Consider the following 17,442-nt stretch of genomic DNA (forward strand, 5'->3'; position numbering starts at 1 on the left):
AAGAACCTTCCGACAGACTCCAACCCAAGTACGGCCATGGCGACCACAGTGCACAGGCGAAACGGTACCTGACGTGCCCTGGACCGTCAGGAGCGTCAAAGGATTCACTTAAGAATTCAGTCGGAGCGGTTACACGCGCGCGATACCCTGCGCGAAAAGAAGTGGTCGAGCCGCCTTCCCGCTAGCGGCCGACGTACGGGTCAATCTTCGGAGGGCCTCACTACGAGTTTACTTTATCTTTGAAAACTACCTACATAAATATTTAAATTATACAGCGTTGCACTGCGCACTACTCCACGAGCCGACCCCATTAATGGAGCGAATGTTGCGTTGCAAAGGGGGACTGAGCAGACACGAAGTCACTCGGCACCGGCCGAAGCTTCCGATTTTCTCCGAAGAAAGGGACCTTTCCTGTCGTGCACTAGTATGCGCGGGCAGCAGCACTAGGGACCGCGACGGCTGGGGAGTCGACTTCGCGTCTGATGTACGTGACGGAACAGCTGCGTTTGCTGCCTCTAGCAGCGGGAGCTTGTACCGGAGACAAACGTGAGTATGCTTTCTTCCCCATCACGGAGAGCAACTCACTCACAGAATGTTCCCCTCTATCAGATCCGGCCTTGTCCGGGCGTCTTGAAGACCGTTTCTCCGCCGCCATACAAACGGGCTGACTTAGTAGCGCCCTTGTACGTGTCGACGGTCCTCATATGACAGGAACGTGCCGTCAACATGATGAAAAGGTGGCTCAGGTGGAATCAACTAGGTCAGCCACCAGCAATCACTGCGTCGCATGCCCTCCGTAGAAGGCCAGCTACTGCAAGGACGGAGCGTTCAAAGAGTCAAACAGGAGACGGCCGTCGCAGCACGCCATCAAATGACAGAATGCCGTACACGTGTGACAGTCTGCCGCTGTGTTCGACAAGGTAAACAGAAGGTCCCCGATGCGTCGGTGGTGCTTACAGTCACAGAGCCCGAAAGCCGTGGACGAATGGCGGCGGAACGGAGTGAAATACACACTCGGCTACTGCCCAGCAAGGGTTCACGCGCAGCGTCGGACACGAAGCTCTTTCCTCAGGAGGAATGAATTTTCTTCGATCGAAAGTGAAAAAATGAACAGCGCTCCGGAGTGCGTCCTGTACAACGGATAGTACAGAACGATACAACTGAGGTTCGTTGTGTGAGTTCACCAGTTCACCAGGAGTGACACTGAACTCTGGTCCAGAAAGGGAGACTAGGCACCAAGCTTGCCTCACAACAAGGGAGGTGCCGGCTGTGTGCAAGAGCCATCCCGGGATCACACATGCCACTGCTTCGAGCCGTGACGGGAGGACGGGAGCGTATCATGAAGAAAGCAAAGAAGAGCAACATGAGAGGCAGCAAACAGGGATCGCCTCTAGTGCCCGTCTTCAGCCTAGAAGCAATGGACACCACCTCAGAAGAATGAGAAGTTCCGTGCCAAAATCTGCAACCTGACAAACGACTCGGAGCAACTCCCTTCTACTCAGATTTCTAGGTGCCTGTCCGATAACGCGATAGAAGCAGCTCTCTCTCTTCCAGGAGGTGGCCGAATACCGAATTGCCGGTACACGGGGATTCCAGGAATTTGTTTTGCTTACTCGGTAACATGTCGGCAGCTCCGCTGGGGCGTCCCTTACACAGGCTTCACCTCTGCTCGACGACAGGGACTGGGGACGATGGTAGTACAGCCGAGCTGAGGCGTCTCCTTCGGAAGAGTGGCTTACTAATGCGGGAAGCAGAGCCTGGGCGTCGGTCTACCTTCCTCTTTCTTCAAAAGAAGTATGGCTGGATGCGTCGAATTTTTTTAGGGGCTCGGCACACGAGGCGTGTCATTGTTTTCACTTTGACCTTGCGAAGAGACTGTTGACGGTGTAGCCTTGGTACTTGGCCCCTCCCCAGTCCAAGCTGAATAGCCGAAAGCAACTCCCCATAAGGAAGCGCGTTCATTGCTTCACGCAACTGAGTGTAACTATCTGAAGAAAGTGAGGAAACACGCGTACGCACGGGGCGAGAATGACTGGAGAGAGGATCTAGCTATGCCCCAGCATCGACGGATATATCCGATAGCGGCAGACCGCCAAGGCATCACCCAGGGTCCTTCACCGCGAAGCAGACGGCGAGCTGCGATGATGGCTTCGGAGTAACGTGCCTGTGTAGGGACAGCGTTCTCACCGGTTTGATATCCGGGACGGGTGAGCGTCTTGTGTCACCCCGGACTGGTCGATTGTGGGCGGCTACAACCTGCGCAGCCGCGCCAGCTGTAGCGACCGCTCTCCTCCTTCCTCCCGGGCTCACTTGCTGACGGCTGTGCCCGTACGACCGCCAGCGTGCTGGCTAGCGACAAGTAGTCAAATCATTTCGCGTCACTTCCCGATTCCAAGTACTTTCACGTTAGTCAGAGTTCTGCAGCTTTCTCTCCTTGCTTTCGGCGTGCCTTCCTGTACTCTAAAAGGACTCGGTTCGGTTAGTTTTGTCGACAAGGCGAAGCCAACAGGCTGTACGAGACGTCGACGCTCCGTCGGCTTGCTTTGTTACCCGTGGCTGTGTCACACTTTCAGCAATCTTTCCGCCTGCCGGTCTTCCCTTGCACAATGGCGCAGCAAGCCTCAGGTAAGAGACACGGAACTCAACCACAAACGGCATCCCTCGTTGGGTTGCTAACTGTAGAGGTCTTGGAGAACGATGGCTGGAGCCGTCGAAACCTCGGGACTCGCTGTTGTTCTTCAGGTTCTTCGAGCTGTTTACGTGTAACTTCATCAGTTTCCTGCCTGAGGCCTATAGCAATCTTCATGTTTGTTCCTTTCTGAATAGAGTTTGGACTGTAGATGAAAGGCCGTGTTTGGTGTGTTTGTTCGTAAAAGGACTTTTTTACTGGTACACTCAACGTCGCCAGCAGGCTGGGCACTGCGCGTGTATCCGACGAATCTGCGCACTAACAATCACGCGAGAGATTTTTTGTTGCGTTCCTTGCAGGATCAACCACCAGGCAGCAACTGCCTTGCGCGGCTCCGCAGCAATACATGACCAGTTCCCCAGTATTCTGGTCGTACCACTACGATGCTAAGCCTGCGGCTAGACAGGAAGGGACAACAGGGTCGCCTTATCCAAATTTTGAAGAGCCAAATCAGGGTGACATGAATGCTCTTCTTGCCCACGCCATGTATGACAGTATCAAGGCCAACTACTCGTATATTCTGCAGGTAAGCGGTTTCTTCTTCCGTACAAGGAAAGCTAGAGCCTGTGTGCAGTATGGCAAGTTTTGACAGCATGACTCCCGTGCGGACCCGCGGCCCTATAGAGAGGTCGTCTGTGTACATGAATGCTACGGTTTGTAACTATAGTCAGAACTGACGCATAGCATTCGCGCCTCTCTGCGGATGAGCAATGGATCTTACACACACGCTCCTGCTTGGCGTTTGGTGATGTCCCCATGCTTTCAGACGCAGTACAACTACGGGGTTGACAAGGACGGGAACGTCTGGGCTTCCCAGGGCTACTTCCCGGTTCAGTTCGCCCCTGAGAGGACACGAGCTTCCCAATTGGGCTTGAAAGTGTGGACCCTTTGAATAAGATAAACTTGTTTTTTTCTTGTCAATGCGAAACCATCGGCATCATCCTTCCGTGATGGAGAAGCTTCGATGTGTCTCAAGGGATGAAATAGTCTGACAGCGTACACATCTTTTCCATTGTGAGAGGAGTGTTAGTGTGAATACACAAACGCTTGCATCCGCAGCGAGAAGAGTCATTCAGAAGAAGCCAAAGGACAACGGAGGTTTTTCCGGTTTGCCTGTAAGACGGCTGCAGAACTTGAAGACAAAGCTGAAAGCGTGCATGCGACTGGGTCATTACCTTCAGGGAAAGTCGTGGACGGAGCAGACGTGGCTCGGTAGTTGTAGTACCGAGGAAGGAAGAAAGGATGTTTAGCACAAGCTGAATGACACGAGGAGAAACAGATCTAATCCCCTTGCCGATGAAACTGTCTAGAGGAACCATTTCTGCTCTGCAGCGATCAAAAAGGAGAGCCCCAGAAAAAGGAAGAATCTGACAGACCGAGCTTTTCCCGTGTTTTTTCAAGAGGTCACTTCCCTAATTGAGTGTGTGAGTATCTTGTATGCTCTCGAGCCCTCAAACTTCCTTATCAAAAGATTCTCAAGCTTGTAACCAAAAGGATTCCGCAGATCCGCTTGGCTTAGGCACTGAGCCATACAGCCACTGGCTTCCGCATTTTTCTGAAGTCTCTACACTTCTGGCTTCAATTTCATCTTCCCTCGGGAAGCGGTTACGTCCTCACTGCAGTAAAGAACGGAAGCAACGGACGTATGCCTGTCCAACAGGATCCCACGGATACATGCTTCTCACGCTTCTCGGACGTCGGTAGGTTCGCTTAGTGAACTCTGAAATCTAGGCTACTGAGCTTCAGTTTCCCGTGTCCACTCTATGTACTGCCACATCATGGACCGGTTTCCCAGCAGGAAGCTATCGGCAAATACGCACCGGAAAGGCAGCAGGTGACTGAAGGCAGACAACGCCTGCTACGGAGAGGTCGAGAAATTCTTCTCCAGCCAACTTCACTTTGATGTTTGACAGCGTTGATACGGCCGACAATGTGAAGTCTTTTTGCAGACAGATTTGCCATTGCCAATACCCTTGATCGCAAAACGTACTCAGACGGTATATGTAGTGTACACACACGACTCTCTATCTACGTCTTGACCATGCTCATATAGGCGCGCTTCCGTGGAAGTCGGACTCTCGAGGTAGCAGCCGACTATGACAGTAGCACGGGTGCGTTCTTTCTCCACATGACTTTCTCCTTCGAGATCCTACATGCTCTGCCGGCGAAACAAAGGGGCGTGAGCTAGCCATTATAGCCTACCCAAGGAGGCAGTACCCCTTCATGATTCCAGCAAAATAGAGCTCCAACACCGCTCGCGCCAAATCCGGCACCCTGGCCGGTAGCTTTCAGGATACACACAGACAGATACATACACCACGCTTCCTATGTATTCTTGGCGACCGACCTCCCTGAGGCTCGAGCTTGAACATCATGAGGCAGTGAAGGTTGGGCCTTTAGCCTCCTCCCCATGTCTGTGGTTGTTGATGCTGTTGCTGCGGTCCTTTGCCTCCTCCTAAAGGATTTTGAAAGTTTCTGTCTCCAATATCGACAGGTGCGGTGGCTTGTAGAGTGCCTTCGGTACTACGAGGAGTAGGATGAGGAAGCAAATTACTTTGTGCGAGCCTAGTAAAGAACGTTGAGTGGTCAATCCGAGCACTCGCGTGCACCCCTGTGCCAGCAAGAAGATCTTCTGAAGGTCTTTGTGACATCCACGTACACAGCAGAGAACCTAGAGCAGGTGGAACTTCCTGCAGCAGAAAACGCGACACAAAAGGACCAATCAAAGTCAATACAAGTCCAAGCGAGGTTTCCTGTCCCTCATTTTTTTAAACAACATCAAGTTGCTTTTATACATCTGTAAGTCTTAAGAAAGCTAGTGTTACCATCAGCGAAGTTGTTAAGGCGTTCTGAGATTGGAAAAAAGCTGTTGTCGTGTTTTGACATTGCCTACTATAAGCTAGAAGATCTGCGGAAGGAGAGGAAAAAAGACCAGTCAGGAGGGTGCCACACGTCCTTTCGAAGCCTAGACCCAGTATACACAGATGGATAGGTGTAGACACATGTAATGATGTATGAAGGTCTACCAGTCGTATCCCAAACGCAACTTCTTAGACGTCGCAGGCAGCCTGTCCTCTTCCAGATACCCGTGATTAGAAAAGTGGAGTGAGCCCCATACCACACACGGAAACGCACACAGAGACTGCCCGGCCATCCAAGAATCTGGTAGGCCTCAGAAACCTTAGTGCCAGCAATCACCTACATAGAATCAGGAAGCTGTAAGGACTGTGCGCGCAAGGACATTCAAGCTCACCTCTCATCTCTGTCTTCAAGGCACAAAAACCAATATCGACATCTTCGAAGTTACGTAGCAGACGGCAACCCGAGACAATGCACAGTTTTCTTACACCATACTCTTCCCACCCTTTCTGCTACAAGAATCTGCGCCTATACAAACTCAGTAGAGACTGAATCTACGAGAACCTTACGAACACGCGTACAGATTCTCAAGACGTCCCAGCAGCTCCAACACGCACTAGCTGCGCATCTGTCCAAAGCGAAGACTCCCACACATTCATGTCCTTCGCGAATCATTTTCTTGCATGCAATATACAACTCCAAAGCGAATGACAATGAGAGTTTCCGCTTACCGTTCCATCGCGACTTTTTCTGAGAGGGAGATCCTCATTCCAAGGATTTGTGACTCTTCCTAACTCCTCAAACTCCATTTTACATTGCTTCAGCCACATAACGCGAAAGTTTCCTCCTAGCCTTAGTTGAACCGTCCCCCATATACCCGGGAGAAGTTGTGTGTCAGGTAAAGTCATCATTCTTCCGTATCCTTGGAAGCCTCCGCTTTCATTCGCAGAGAAGAGAAGAAGTACATGATCTGTAGTATTGAAGGCTGATGTTAGCTTTCTTGTGTTTCCTTTACTTGTTGCCCATACACCATGCTGTACGGAGGTATAGACATTGCTCATTTTGTTACTTTTGATGATGAAGAATCTCTTGGTGCTTTGAGGAGACGCAGGCTGATTTGAAAAGACATCTATAAGAAGAGGAACAACACATGTTGTTGTAGGAGATGAATTTGGGAGATCGATTCTATCACCTCCATTTCTCCCCGAGACACTTCGCGCATTAGAAAGAGAAGACCCGCGAGAGAAATAGGCGTTACTATCGCCACTAGCATACGGAGCAGACCCAGACATATTACCATGAGTGGTAGTTGGAGAAGACGAGGAATGAGTTCCACCTCCCCCTCCATTAGAACGATCATAGAGAGATCGAGGCTGGCTAGGCAGTTTACGCGCTGTTGATGACACGCTTGTACTAGATTGGGTTACATGATTCGACGTACTCGTCGTACTAGTCGACGATGCCTTAGACGACCGGGTCAACTGACGAATTTGAGCTGCAACTTGAAGAAATTGATCCTGAGTCTCTGGATCAATCTCTTGAGGAAAAACATTCTGCAATGTCAAGGCATCAACACATGTACAAGGGACTCTATGTAGGCTCACCACAGGTGTTCATCTCCGAGTGGAGAGTATATCCTGAGGTAACGACGTCCCCGGTTGAAGATACAAAGACACAAAGGCAGAGAACATTTCAAAGAAGGACAGAGAAGAGAGAGGCGCCTGGACAAGACCAACGTGAAAGACCTCACGAAGAGAGAGCCTACGGCTGGAGAGGCCGTTGGTGTAGGGGTACTACATACGGGGAACCATGAATGCAACGACTGACCAGATGTACAGTACGTAAGAAACGCCACGTGAAAACTTACGGGATTAGCGAGAATAAGGTCAAGGTACCAAGAAGGGAGAACAGGAGGAATCTCATTTCGATTCCGGGGCGTATGCTTCCGTCTACATTTAGGCCCTAGTTTGCAGAAACCTAGAAAGTAATGAATGCACTCCTGCTGCTGCTGTACACCGACTACTCCAGAGACGTAGTCTGTCGAAGTGAAGTCTGGCACTGTGCTCAAGTCCCCTGGTGTAGGCACACCGGAATGAGCGGAACTGCTTGATGTCCCTGGCGCAGCGGCAGCGGGGAGATCTTCATGCTTGAACGGACAACACCCTCTGAAGGAAAAACACATGCAAACAGGTGACACTCAACTGCTCCCCCGACGCGATACACCTGTAATACAAATATATATATATATATAGATATACATACACATAAGTTAATATACGAGAACTACATGGCACTTGCGGGTTGGGTGAGGAATAGGATTCACCTGTACGCAAACGTTTTTCTCCTTCTGTACAGATATGATGCACATGTATACATGGACATGTATTTAACAACACCACTGATGCACAGACAAACCCACGTGCCTGGGCTTGCTCACATGAATGTATACACACACGTGCATTTTGCCACAGGTCTCAAAACATTATGTAGCCCTAAAGATCCCCTTACTGCTCTTCAGCTCCAAAATATTGCACAGCTAGATACACGCACACGTGTATGAATGGTGCCCGCGTGAGAAGTCCTGAGAAGTAGTAAAGTAGGAATAGTGCAGCTCCAATTGCGTGACCTTTCCTACTGGTGATTGTGAAGAAAGTCAGAAGGCTTGAAAAGCCGACGTCCATACCTACCTTCGTGTGTCTGGACAGCAGACCTCATTCCGGCAGACGGGCATGCGATGGTAAATCAACTGATGTAGGAAGTCACAGAAGTCCCCTTTCATGCACATGCCCTTCCACCAATGACGGCAAACCACCGTGTGTTTTCCCCAGTGTCTACCACTAACACAGTCCGCCCTAGGGACTCCTTGCTCATTCAATAACCGACCCTCCTCTTCTAATTGTTTTTCAACCGCATCTTCAAAAGAAAAGTGGAAACCGGGATCTGTCAGAGCAGACGGTTGAGATGATGGCTGTGGGGAAGGGGAAGGGGAAGGCGACACGGCGACTGGCCTTTTCCTCTTCTTGCCATATGTCGTCTTTGACCTCTGAAGAGACTGGACGAGAGGGTGATGTGGTGGAAGGAGAGTGCGAAGTTGAGCTGAAAGTGAAAGAGAAGGAGAAGCGAATGTGCTGAAAGGATAAGATGGTGGAGCTAAAGGCGCACAAAGCGCTGGAGAGGTTGGTGTGGAAGCCATCCTTCTGCAAAGAGAAAGAAACCAGACGTGTCTACCATGGGGAACCCCGAAAGAGCAGGACAAAAAGAAGGAAGGGAGGGAAAGAAAGGAATATGAAGCAGAAGGGATCAGCAAGTGGCTAATCGGTTCCGAGTGTAACGGAGAAAGCACGGGCGCGCGGAACCGAAGAAAAAAGACAGAAAGGCCGAAGATCCAGAAGTCTGGATGTGACACTAAACACCCACTCAAAACCGTCAAATAGCAGTTTCATTCGGGAGACGCACAGATGCCGGAAAGGGAGAAATTGGTCTCGTATCTTTACAGAACACACAGGAGGTTCCGACGGCCATGCCCAGGGCGTACGACAAGAGAAGGAACCGGCGTGGACGCACAGACGAAGGAATAGAAAACACAATGGAGAGCTGGGTGAAAAGCCAGGGAATTACCGGCACAGAAAAAGGAGAAGAAAGTACGATGGGGAGGTAGCGATATACCAAGGACGCGGGAACAGGATCTCCGCACTCCCCAGAAGTCTGCCTAGCGACCCGATTGACAAAAGAAGCGACAGACCAGGCAGGGAGCTGGGAAGAAGAGGAGAGAGCAATCAGAAAGACAAAAGCAAAGAACATAGTCTATACTGGCTTAGACAATGTGTTTCGGAAGAGCTTTTTAGGGAATTCTTCTCGAGATGCATCGCATGCAAGCGTAAGAAAAGTGTCGTGCCTTTTCACTGCTACTCGTTTGGGCCACATCGACTGCAGGTTGGCCTTGCGGTGAAGCGGATTCAGACCATCCACAGTGATTGTACGCTATACCCTTGGGTCTCTCATCTTCTTCTACATTGTAGAGGGTCTGGCTTCTCAAATGCGGTTTTGTCCAGGCATCTGTCTGCATCTAGTGATCTGTTGTATGCTCATGAAGACGTGACTTAAATAGTCCGTCTGTGAGTTCATCGTGCATGTTTTGCCTATCTGCGTCCGTTCTCTTTTATTCCGTGTATCGTCTATTAATGTATCGCTGTGCCCGCTAAAGCAGACTAACTCCCGACTTTCTTGAGTCCCTTGGTATGTCGATTGCGCTTCAGCCGCGGTCGATTCTTTTTGGTCCACGGCAAATAGCTGTTCGACAAGAATACCGACAAGTGTCCCCGTCTCCGTTAAGAGGCCAACCCAGCAATACCGCAACATCCTGCGCTTTGTCTTTTCACTAACATTCTCCTGCCAGCCTTACGTCGTAGTTAGCCTCTCCTTTCTCGGTCATCGAGACTCAGGGCAAACTGAAGACCCCTGCGACTCCCGGATAACAGGGACCGTGTTCGTACGTAGACGTCTACTCTGGGGTTGCCTTGTGCCTAGGGCACATTTCGGTTGTTACACTGTCTCTTTTATCAGCCATGAACAACCCACGGGAAGGCATTCTGGGAAAATGGCGGCGAGTGCGCATGATGCGCGTTGGCAAGAGTTTAGGGTTCTCCTGAGAGATGTTGTTTGATGTCTTCATGAGAAAGTAATTGTACGTAAGCCGTTGTACGCAGCAAGCGTGTACGAGGTTTTTAGCTCATTTCCTTGGTGTCTTTCATTCATGTATCATGTTTTTTTTTTAGCTCCGAGGAAATGGTGACTTTTGTTGGGACGCGACTGGCGCTGTGCCATGGTATATGAATGAGCGCTTCCTCTTTCCTCTACACGGATTGTAGAGTCTACTTCTTTCAGCGCTCTTCAGACACCGTTGGTCACCATGGAGTACTTGCCAAACTGTTTGGATGGCTTCCGCGTTTCTTCTTCAGTCACTATGAATCGTGTTTTCTTGCCCCGACTTAGTCGGCAAGCGTCCCCGCATACACCCTCCCGTTTCTTGCTTCCCACCGCGGCGAACATGAAGAGAGGTCTTTCATTTTCTGGTTCTGCTGGCGCACGGGACAAGACCACTGAGCGCACTTTCTTTAAGGAGGCTACAGTGCCAGATTTGTCCGGCGCAGTACCCTCTGTCGCTACAAGGCCTTTCTCCGCACTATCTTCGGGGTGTATGTACACTCCGTCACACGGCCCACCAGAAGCAGTAGAAAGACGCCGTCATGGAAAAAACTCCGAGGCCACCAGGCAACCGACATGGATGCCACCAAGAAAAAACTCGTGGCCTCAAATATCAGGTCATCAAACTGCATCTGCCTTCACTCTCCCGCCTCTGTACAATCTCGAGAGGGATGACGCCAGTCCAAGATCTCACGTGTTGTTCCTCAGGACGTCACCCACGTTAACCTCTAGATTTCTCATCTTTGCTGGTTTCTGTAACCACATCTCTACGTCGCGTCCTTCCAAAATCCGAGTAGAAGAGGTGACTGAGACTTCTCAGTCACCTCTTGTTTGCTCCCGCTTACCCTCTTCTCCGTCTGTTTCACCGGTAGTATCTTCAGGTGCACCTTTCGGCGGATCTAAGCTATACCGTGTGCTGGTAGGAGAACGAGCACTTCACAGTCCGAAACATCGCGAGGTTGTTCTTCCCTCAAAGGATCTCCTTCTCCTTGTGGCTGCGGAGCATATCAGCCTTCAAACCGCGCTTCGCCAGTGTCTCACAGCGGGGACGGGTGAGAATACGGGAGGGGAGAGCCGAGAAGAAGAGCGAGTGCATTCTGGGTGTTTGGGAGTCCGGGAAAGGCGAGATGGAGAAAAAGAGGAAGAAGCCAAAGTGATGGGGCACGCAAGAGAAGAACAAAACTCAGAGATATCTCCGTCTTCGTTTTCAAGTGAGGTGTCTGTCCCGCCGTTAGATAACGAGGGCAACAGAGTGGACGGGAACGTCAATTCAGCATCTCACGAGAGGCGGAGAGATGATTCTATGGCTATCAAGGCCAAGAGACTAAGGAATTTTTTGAGCCAGAGACCTTTGACTTGGAGACAGCCTGTCTCCTCCATTGTTTTTACCGCTATAGATGTCATAGCTGATGACCCAAGAAGCACAGCTTCTACCCTCGTGAGTCTTGTCCACGGTGACACCGCTCTTTCAAGGGAATCCACGTTCGGAGAAGAGAGAGAGAATTCCTCAGGGACGGTCCAGAGTGCTACTCATAGTAATAGTGCTTCTCCGTGTCTCTCTTTGTCGACAACCATTCCGTCCACTTCCTCTTCTTTTACTCTTCGCCCCTCCTCTGAATGTTCTCCGCCCCTATCGGGCGAAAGAGAAGAGGAGCTCAACTCCGCTGCGACCTTCCTTAGAGATAGATTCTGTGCAGCGCCCTGGAAAGAACGAGTGCGAGTAAGAGAACAGGACGTGCTAGAGAAGCACGTGAAATCGTTCGAAGCCCGTCATGAGGGAGTGTCTCTACACCGCAGTCATGGCATTACTCTAGTACCGCAGACCCCTGAAGTTCTTCAGGTAAGCCCAGAACACGGAGAACACTGACGACTTTTCGCTGCCCGACTTGGACCGCCCGTCAACCGTATTCTCTTGTCATGAGCACTCAAAATAGAGTCATGAGAGCGCGTGAAATCTTGGAGACTCACGACTGTTGGCGGCTTCACGACTATCACGTCCCAACTATTTTCCAGAGTGGGGTGCTGTATGAGTTGACCCTTAAGCGGCACATACACTTGGCGTTTTTTCCCCCAGCGTACTGCTTAACCAGGCGTTCCCTGACCTCAACGAGCAGCGTCTAGATCGGCTTCCTTCACGACTATGTGGAGGCTGCAGTTAGTTTTTGTTGGACTGAATGCCTCCGGTTGTTGGATCTGTTCGCCGGCTTCTGGTGTTTGTAGGTACTTGCAGACATATTTGCAGCTAAGTCGCCTCTTTACCTAGCTGCGCTTCAAGTGGCAGCCATGCAGCTGAGATCGCTTATTCTTGCCGATGAGCTTTTACACTCTGTCTGCATTGCTGGTGACCGACGATCAACCGGTGAAAGCCAGGCTTCACCGGTCGACGAAAACGTAGACTCTGCAAAGGAACCGGATGTCCTTCGTAGTGCCATGCCGCTGACACCCGAGGCAGCATGGAGTGCGGCTAATATCGAGGCCGAAGAACAGCGGCGGCGCTTTGGCCTTGTGGAAGGGTTTCATGACGTCGAGAAAGCGGAGTCAATGATGTGGCTGCATGCGGCGATGGTCACAGCAGCACTTGGGTAGATTCTCGGACAAAAAGGAAGATCACACACGTGCAGAAGTTTGAGCACTAATGTGTACACAGAATGCCGTGCCGACAGGGCGCGCCTGAGCTGGGCTCCGCCCGTGAAGATATTGCTTTGCTCTTGCTTACAAGCGAGCGCTGTGTCTGTCGACGCTATTGAGTTGTTCTACTTTTTCTGTACCTCCGATGCAGCTGGGCACTCTTGATGTGAAGCCCTTTTCTGTCAGGATCTTACAGGAGCACGAGGCTAGTAGCATGCAATTTCCTTTGTGGAAACCCGTTGACGGCAAGGAGACCTGCGAACAATTTTGATCAAAGGCTAGAAGCACAAGCGGAACAGGGCGTGTCTAACCTCTGCCTCCTTTGTCCTGCGTACCTGAATCCTCTGAGCGGACTAGTGAGTTAATGCAACTTCATTCAGCCTGCCAGCAGGGTCCGAAACCGTGCGGCGGCGAGACGTCAGTTATGCTGCGTAGTGGTTAAGCGTTGTCGTGGAGGTGAAGCAGCAGATCACTTACACTTCTTTTTTCACTTTCGTTCAGACTGGACAGTCTTCTGGCTTGGAGGATTTTGCCCTGCTACGAGAGCTTGCACACTGCCCTTGTACGAGACTTTGTGCCAGCGGCTCCTCGGGGGTCGTGCTGTGCATTTCGCAGCTGGCTAAGATGTCTATATCTGAGACCCTGGACGCTCCGACTGATAAGCTACCTCCTCCGGGGGACCAGTTGCCAACCCCGCAACCCGCGGCAGTCTGCCTGACAGTTCAGGTTTGTATACCCGTAGCTGTCAGCCGATACAGAACCATCGGCGGAGACTTGGGACTTGAAGGACCCAGCGACGCCCACCGTCTTTTAAGCATTTGGCTCTTAATCTACGAGAAACTGAATTGCTATGGACGCGTACAAGCCCTGGAAAGACAATTGGCTGGATGTCTACCATTCATTGTACCGAAGGGGCATAGTCAATGTGTTACTAGCCTGCTGGAGTAAATCTACCCTCCAGACGAACTGTGCTCAAACTGTTGTTTTCTTTTTCTATGACTGCCTGGCCCCGCAGAGATTCCTTGCGAGGGAGGGACTGACATCTCACTGCCAAGCTAAAAGGACACTAAGGCGCGTAACAGCGAACGCCGTAGCTGTAGGCAGACACAGGTAACTGGTCAGATAATGAGTTGGAAGCCTGTAGGCATGCGACGAGATCCGCCACTGTCTACCGTCAACACTCCCCTCGCTCATACCGGGACACGGGAATACGCGAGCTGCGCTCCTACTGTACCACCCGGCCCGCTAGCCTTCAAACCGTTAGCCTGAGGGAGCCTGAATACGACCCCTGGCACCAGGAGTACTCCGTGCCAGCTGACGGGGAACGATCCGAGGCGGAGGCTGGCTGCCCGCACCGGCAACAAGAGGTGACCACAGGCAGACGTGCCGATCCCAGGATGCGGATGCAAGGAGGTGCTCATGAAACAGGGACCAATCGATACCGACAACAAACTCGATGTGGTGATCGAACACTTTTTCCCCAGAAAGGACCAGGCCTGCTGGCTGACGTTTTGTCACTGGCACGGCTTTTCCCGCCTCCACACGCTGTTCGAATTTCTGTGGACTCGGTCCTTCTGCGCCTATAGAGAAAACCTTCACCGATGTGTCGTAAGACGCTGTGGCAATGATACCGGAAGAAAAGGGGCTGCAGCGGAGAGCCCGAACAGCGAGTCCGTGAGCCTGAAACGAGAGAAGGGGCCCGCGGCCCAGTAGTCGGATGTCCCATGCGCTAAGAGTACCATCGGACCCGCCTGTAAAAATCTGAGTGTCTTGATATTTCGACCAGTCGAGACTCAGAGCCTCTGCAGCATGAGCTACTACCTCGCCGGCTAGGCGGTGGCGCCGTATGCCACCAGCCAATGCCTCCAGCTGGCCCGGACTTCCCCCGGGTCTTGCCACTCCCGCGTTGAGATCGAACAGCCGCAGCCGACCGTCGGCGCTAACGGATCCCACTAGGTCTGGTCGATGAGGCGAGAATGACGCGGCATATACACACTGGGGGTGAGGCAGCACTTGCGTGCACTTCAACGCCGGTATGTGCCAAACTCGGGCGGAGCCGTCCCATGAAGCCGAAAGCAGCAAGTGGCGAGACACAGAGGGCCACTCAATGCAGCTGACTTCTGCAGCATGCCCTTTCAGTTCGACAGATGTGGAAGAGTCCTCCTTGCTGGGACCGGAGGAAACTCGATTCCGGATGTCCCACAGTCTCACAACACCATCGGCGCCGGCTGTCGCAATCGTATTCTCGTTGGTCTCGGACCACGCGCAGTCAGTAACGGCGTCGGCGGTCCTGAAAAACGCTATCTCCCTTACAGAGCACCCGCGCCACGAGTCTGCGTTGTTAGCCAGTGAGGTCGTTCCCCCCCGTCCTCTCAGAGTTTCCTCGGAGCGATGCTCTTCAGCTGATACAGCCTCCGCGAATAAAAACACATGGAGTCCACCGGGGCCCGTTATGCCAAAGAGCTCGGCAGTCCCAACTGCCAACAGATCCGGGCGAAACGGCGAGAACTGACAACACTGGCCGCACAACGGCAAGGGCACAGTCTGGGCTTCCCACCGGACAGCTTTGCAGGCCTGTTCGGGAACGAAGAGTCCCTGACCACTTAGCATCTTCCCCAAGTGGTCAACGAGACTCAGGAGGGCGGCGGAAGCCTGCCCGAGGACTCTTCGGTGGCCGTCGTACAAGCACACACGCTAGCTCCAGCCAAAAGGCCGTACAGAAACAGAGCTACGACAGGAGCCCCACGTGTGGCGAAACAATGTCAAACACCATGTCTCCAGCAAGAGGAGACATCTCTGGAACCGTCTCTGCTGTCCACTCAGAGACGGTGAAGTATCTAACGGACATGCTGCACTCTAGCTTCGTAGAACTGCTGCGAGTGCGAAAAATCCTCTACAATGTTTCGTTGGAACTGGGTTTCCAAAGGCATCCCCAGAGACGGTCGGCTCTTAGCGCTACTCTTCCAGAAAGAGCGAAACTACACAACGGCCACACCGCCGCTAGTTTTCGACAGTCTATTTAAGAAGAGAAGGCATATCATGAAGCCGGAACACGACTCCTCACCGCTGCTAGGGTGCAGCGCAGCTCGTCCTCGTGTTCCGGCTCCATGACATAACGCAGAGGAGGCTGCCGTGTGAAGTCAGACATTCAAGAGGGCGATGCCCGCCAGACACATTGAAACAGGAAGCACGAAACAGCACTAAGCACCATCGTCAAGGCAAGTAGGTGCCCCTTGGAGGCGGGACGTTTTTTGGTCTGCTAAAGCCGCTTCCGGGATCTATACGAGTCAGAGGATCTGGAAGGGACACCTGCGAAACCGTCTGGGGACTCCGACTGAAAAGAGGTAACTCATCCTTGTCGGGGAAAGAAAATGACTAAGAAAGCGAGCTCTGTGACATGCTCCGTCTTTTTGACCTGCGCTCTCGCCTCGCCCTTTCAGGAGCGGTCAATCGAGACAGGACGCCGAAGGGGGTACTTGGAAGCAGGCATAGACTCGGGCCGCCAGACCTTCGGCCTCATGGTCCGGAAACCATTATCAGCGAAAGCCTGTTCCGAACCTTCTTCGTAGGAGCCGTTGCTAAATGCTGAGCCGGAGATGCGCCTGCCCCGGCCATTCGTTCCCAGTCTCCGCCGCAGCCTCTCTTTGCTCGAGCGGCCCTGGAAGGCTGCTTCTGGTATTGCAGTGTACTCGAAGAGGGACCACCCGTACCATGACGAGCGTTCGGACAGAACCCGGTTGTCTCTTTTTCGAGGATGATACGTGTGGCGACGTGGGGCACTTCGCAGTATCACCTCTGTCTCGCGTCAGGCCCGCACGGACTCAATAACCACCGCGGCTCGGAGATGTCAAAGGCCCCGAAGGGCGGGGGTGCTACCGGGTGGTCGGGAAACAGCAGCTGACGGATGGAATCATCCTTAGCGGTACAACCACCAACAGAAGCAGAACCGCACCAGCTGGTCTTAGTACGAGCGAGAACAGGATTCAACATCTCTCCACGGTCGCATCTTGTGGCAACCAAGGTATTGCCAGCAAGATCAACCACCTGCCCTGCAGTTTCCGCTTGACAGCGGTTCCGCTGACCACTTGGGGATGGACAGAAACACTCCTTCATTATGCGACAACGGGAACCGACGCAGCGTGGGCACGTGAGACACACATACCCGGGTCGTCCACGTGCCTACCGCACACATGGGCGGCTGGTGTAGCAAGTAATCGGTCTGCCGGTGCCAGGGGTCCTTGCGAGAAGCAATAACGTTTCACTAAAAGAAGTCGGTGTAGCGTCCTGATACTCAGGCAGAAGAAAACATGGTAATGCAGCTGCGAGGGTACCTCTCTGAAATACTGGAGAGCAGCGACATCTCGTGAAGTGTCCCGTCACCGGGGTCGCGTAGTTTGGAGTAATCAAAAGGCCTCCCGAGTTCCTCCTGAGAAGACATCTACTAGCGTCTCCCGTTCCAAGTGGACATCGTTGCGGAGACGGTAACACGTCATTTGCTCGTGTACGGCAGTTGCATGACTGGCTACTTTATGAAGTCGACAGGCAGTCCGCTTGGGCGGTGG

At 52.2% G+C, this 17,442-nt stretch overlaps 4 protein-coding genes across 4 annotated transcripts; 2 read left to right on the forward strand and 2 right to left on the reverse strand.

Annotated features, from left to right (window-relative positions):
* The first annotated feature begins 2,117 nt into the window (after window positions 1-2,117).
* CSUI_002925 (uncharacterized protein) lies at window positions 2,118-4,112 on the forward strand. Its single transcript, XM_068063123.1, has 3 exons — window positions 2,118-2,625; window positions 2,989-3,215; window positions 3,456-4,112. The coding sequence occupies exons 1-3, from the start codon at window positions 2,607-2,609 to the stop codon at window positions 3,579-3,581; spliced, it is 372 nt and encodes a 123-aa protein (XP_067924894.1). The 5' UTR covers window positions 2,118-2,606; the 3' UTR covers window positions 3,582-4,112.
* A 461-nt stretch (window positions 4,113-4,573) lies between these two features.
* CSUI_002926 (zinc finger (ccch type) motif-containing protein) lies at window positions 4,574-9,359 on the reverse strand. The gene is made up of 4 exons (XM_068063124.1): window positions 8,236-9,359; window positions 7,416-7,713; window positions 6,280-7,101; window positions 4,574-5,379 (listed from the first exon to the last, which is right to left on the reverse strand). Exons 1-4 carry the CDS (start codon window positions 8,739-8,741, stop codon window positions 5,086-5,088), a joined length of 1,920 nt encoding a protein of 639 aa, XP_067924895.1. The 5' UTR covers window positions 8,742-9,359; the 3' UTR covers window positions 4,574-5,085.
* Window positions 9,360-9,524: 165 nt separating this feature from the next.
* Window positions 9,525-13,488, forward strand: CSUI_002927 (uncharacterized protein). Its single transcript, XM_068063125.1, has 2 exons — window positions 9,525-12,092; window positions 12,473-13,488. The coding sequence occupies exons 1-2, from the start codon at window positions 10,458-10,460 to the stop codon at window positions 12,836-12,838; spliced, it is 2,001 nt and encodes a 666-aa protein (XP_067924896.1). The 5' UTR covers window positions 9,525-10,457; the 3' UTR covers window positions 12,839-13,488.
* A 574-nt stretch (window positions 13,489-14,062) lies between these two features.
* On the reverse strand, window positions 14,063-15,945 carry CSUI_002928 (wd g-beta repeat-containing protein). The gene has a single exon (XM_068063126.1). It carries the CDS (start codon window positions 15,488-15,490, stop codon window positions 14,141-14,143), a length of 1,350 nt encoding a protein of 449 aa, XP_067924897.1. The 5' UTR covers window positions 15,491-15,945; the 3' UTR covers window positions 14,063-14,140.
* Window positions 15,946-17,442: the final 1,497 nt, after the last annotated feature.

This window comes from Cystoisospora suis (genome assembly GCF_002600585.1).
Source record: "Cystoisospora suis strain Wien I chromosome Unknown contig_1237, whole genome shotgun sequence".
In the NCBI taxonomy this organism is placed as follows: domain Eukaryota; phylum Apicomplexa; class Conoidasida; order Eucoccidiorida; family Sarcocystidae; genus Cystoisospora; species Cystoisospora suis.

Coding starts and splice junctions, on each gene's coding strand:
- CSUI_002926 (XM_068063124.1), bottom strand. CDS start 8,741: ATGGCTTCCACACCAACCTCTCCAGCGCTTTGTGCGCCTTTAGCTCCA. Junction 7,714..8,235: donor TGCTGTCCAGACACACGAAG/GTAGGTATGGAC, acceptor TTTTTCCTTCAG/AGGGTGTTGTCCGTTCAAGC. Junction 5,380..6,279: donor GAAAAAGTCGCGATGGAACG/GTAAGCGGAAAC, acceptor TTTCTGCTGCAG/GAAGTTCCACCTGCTCTAGG.
- CSUI_002927 (XM_068063125.1), top strand. CDS start 10,458: ATGGAGTACTTGCCAAACTGTTTGGATGGCTTCCGCGTTTCTTCTTCA. Junction 12,093..12,472: donor AGACCCCTGAAGTTCTTCAG/GTAAGCCCAGAA, acceptor TGGTGTTTGTAG/GTACTTGCAGACATATTTGC.
- CSUI_002928 (XM_068063126.1), bottom strand. CDS start 15,490: ATGCTAAGTGGTCAGGGACTCTTCGTTCCCGAACAGGCCTGCAAAGCT.
- CSUI_002925 (XM_068063123.1), top strand. Junction 3,216..3,455: donor ACTACTCGTATATTCTGCAG/GTAAGCGGTTTC, acceptor CCATGCTTTCAG/ACGCAGTACAACTACGGGGT.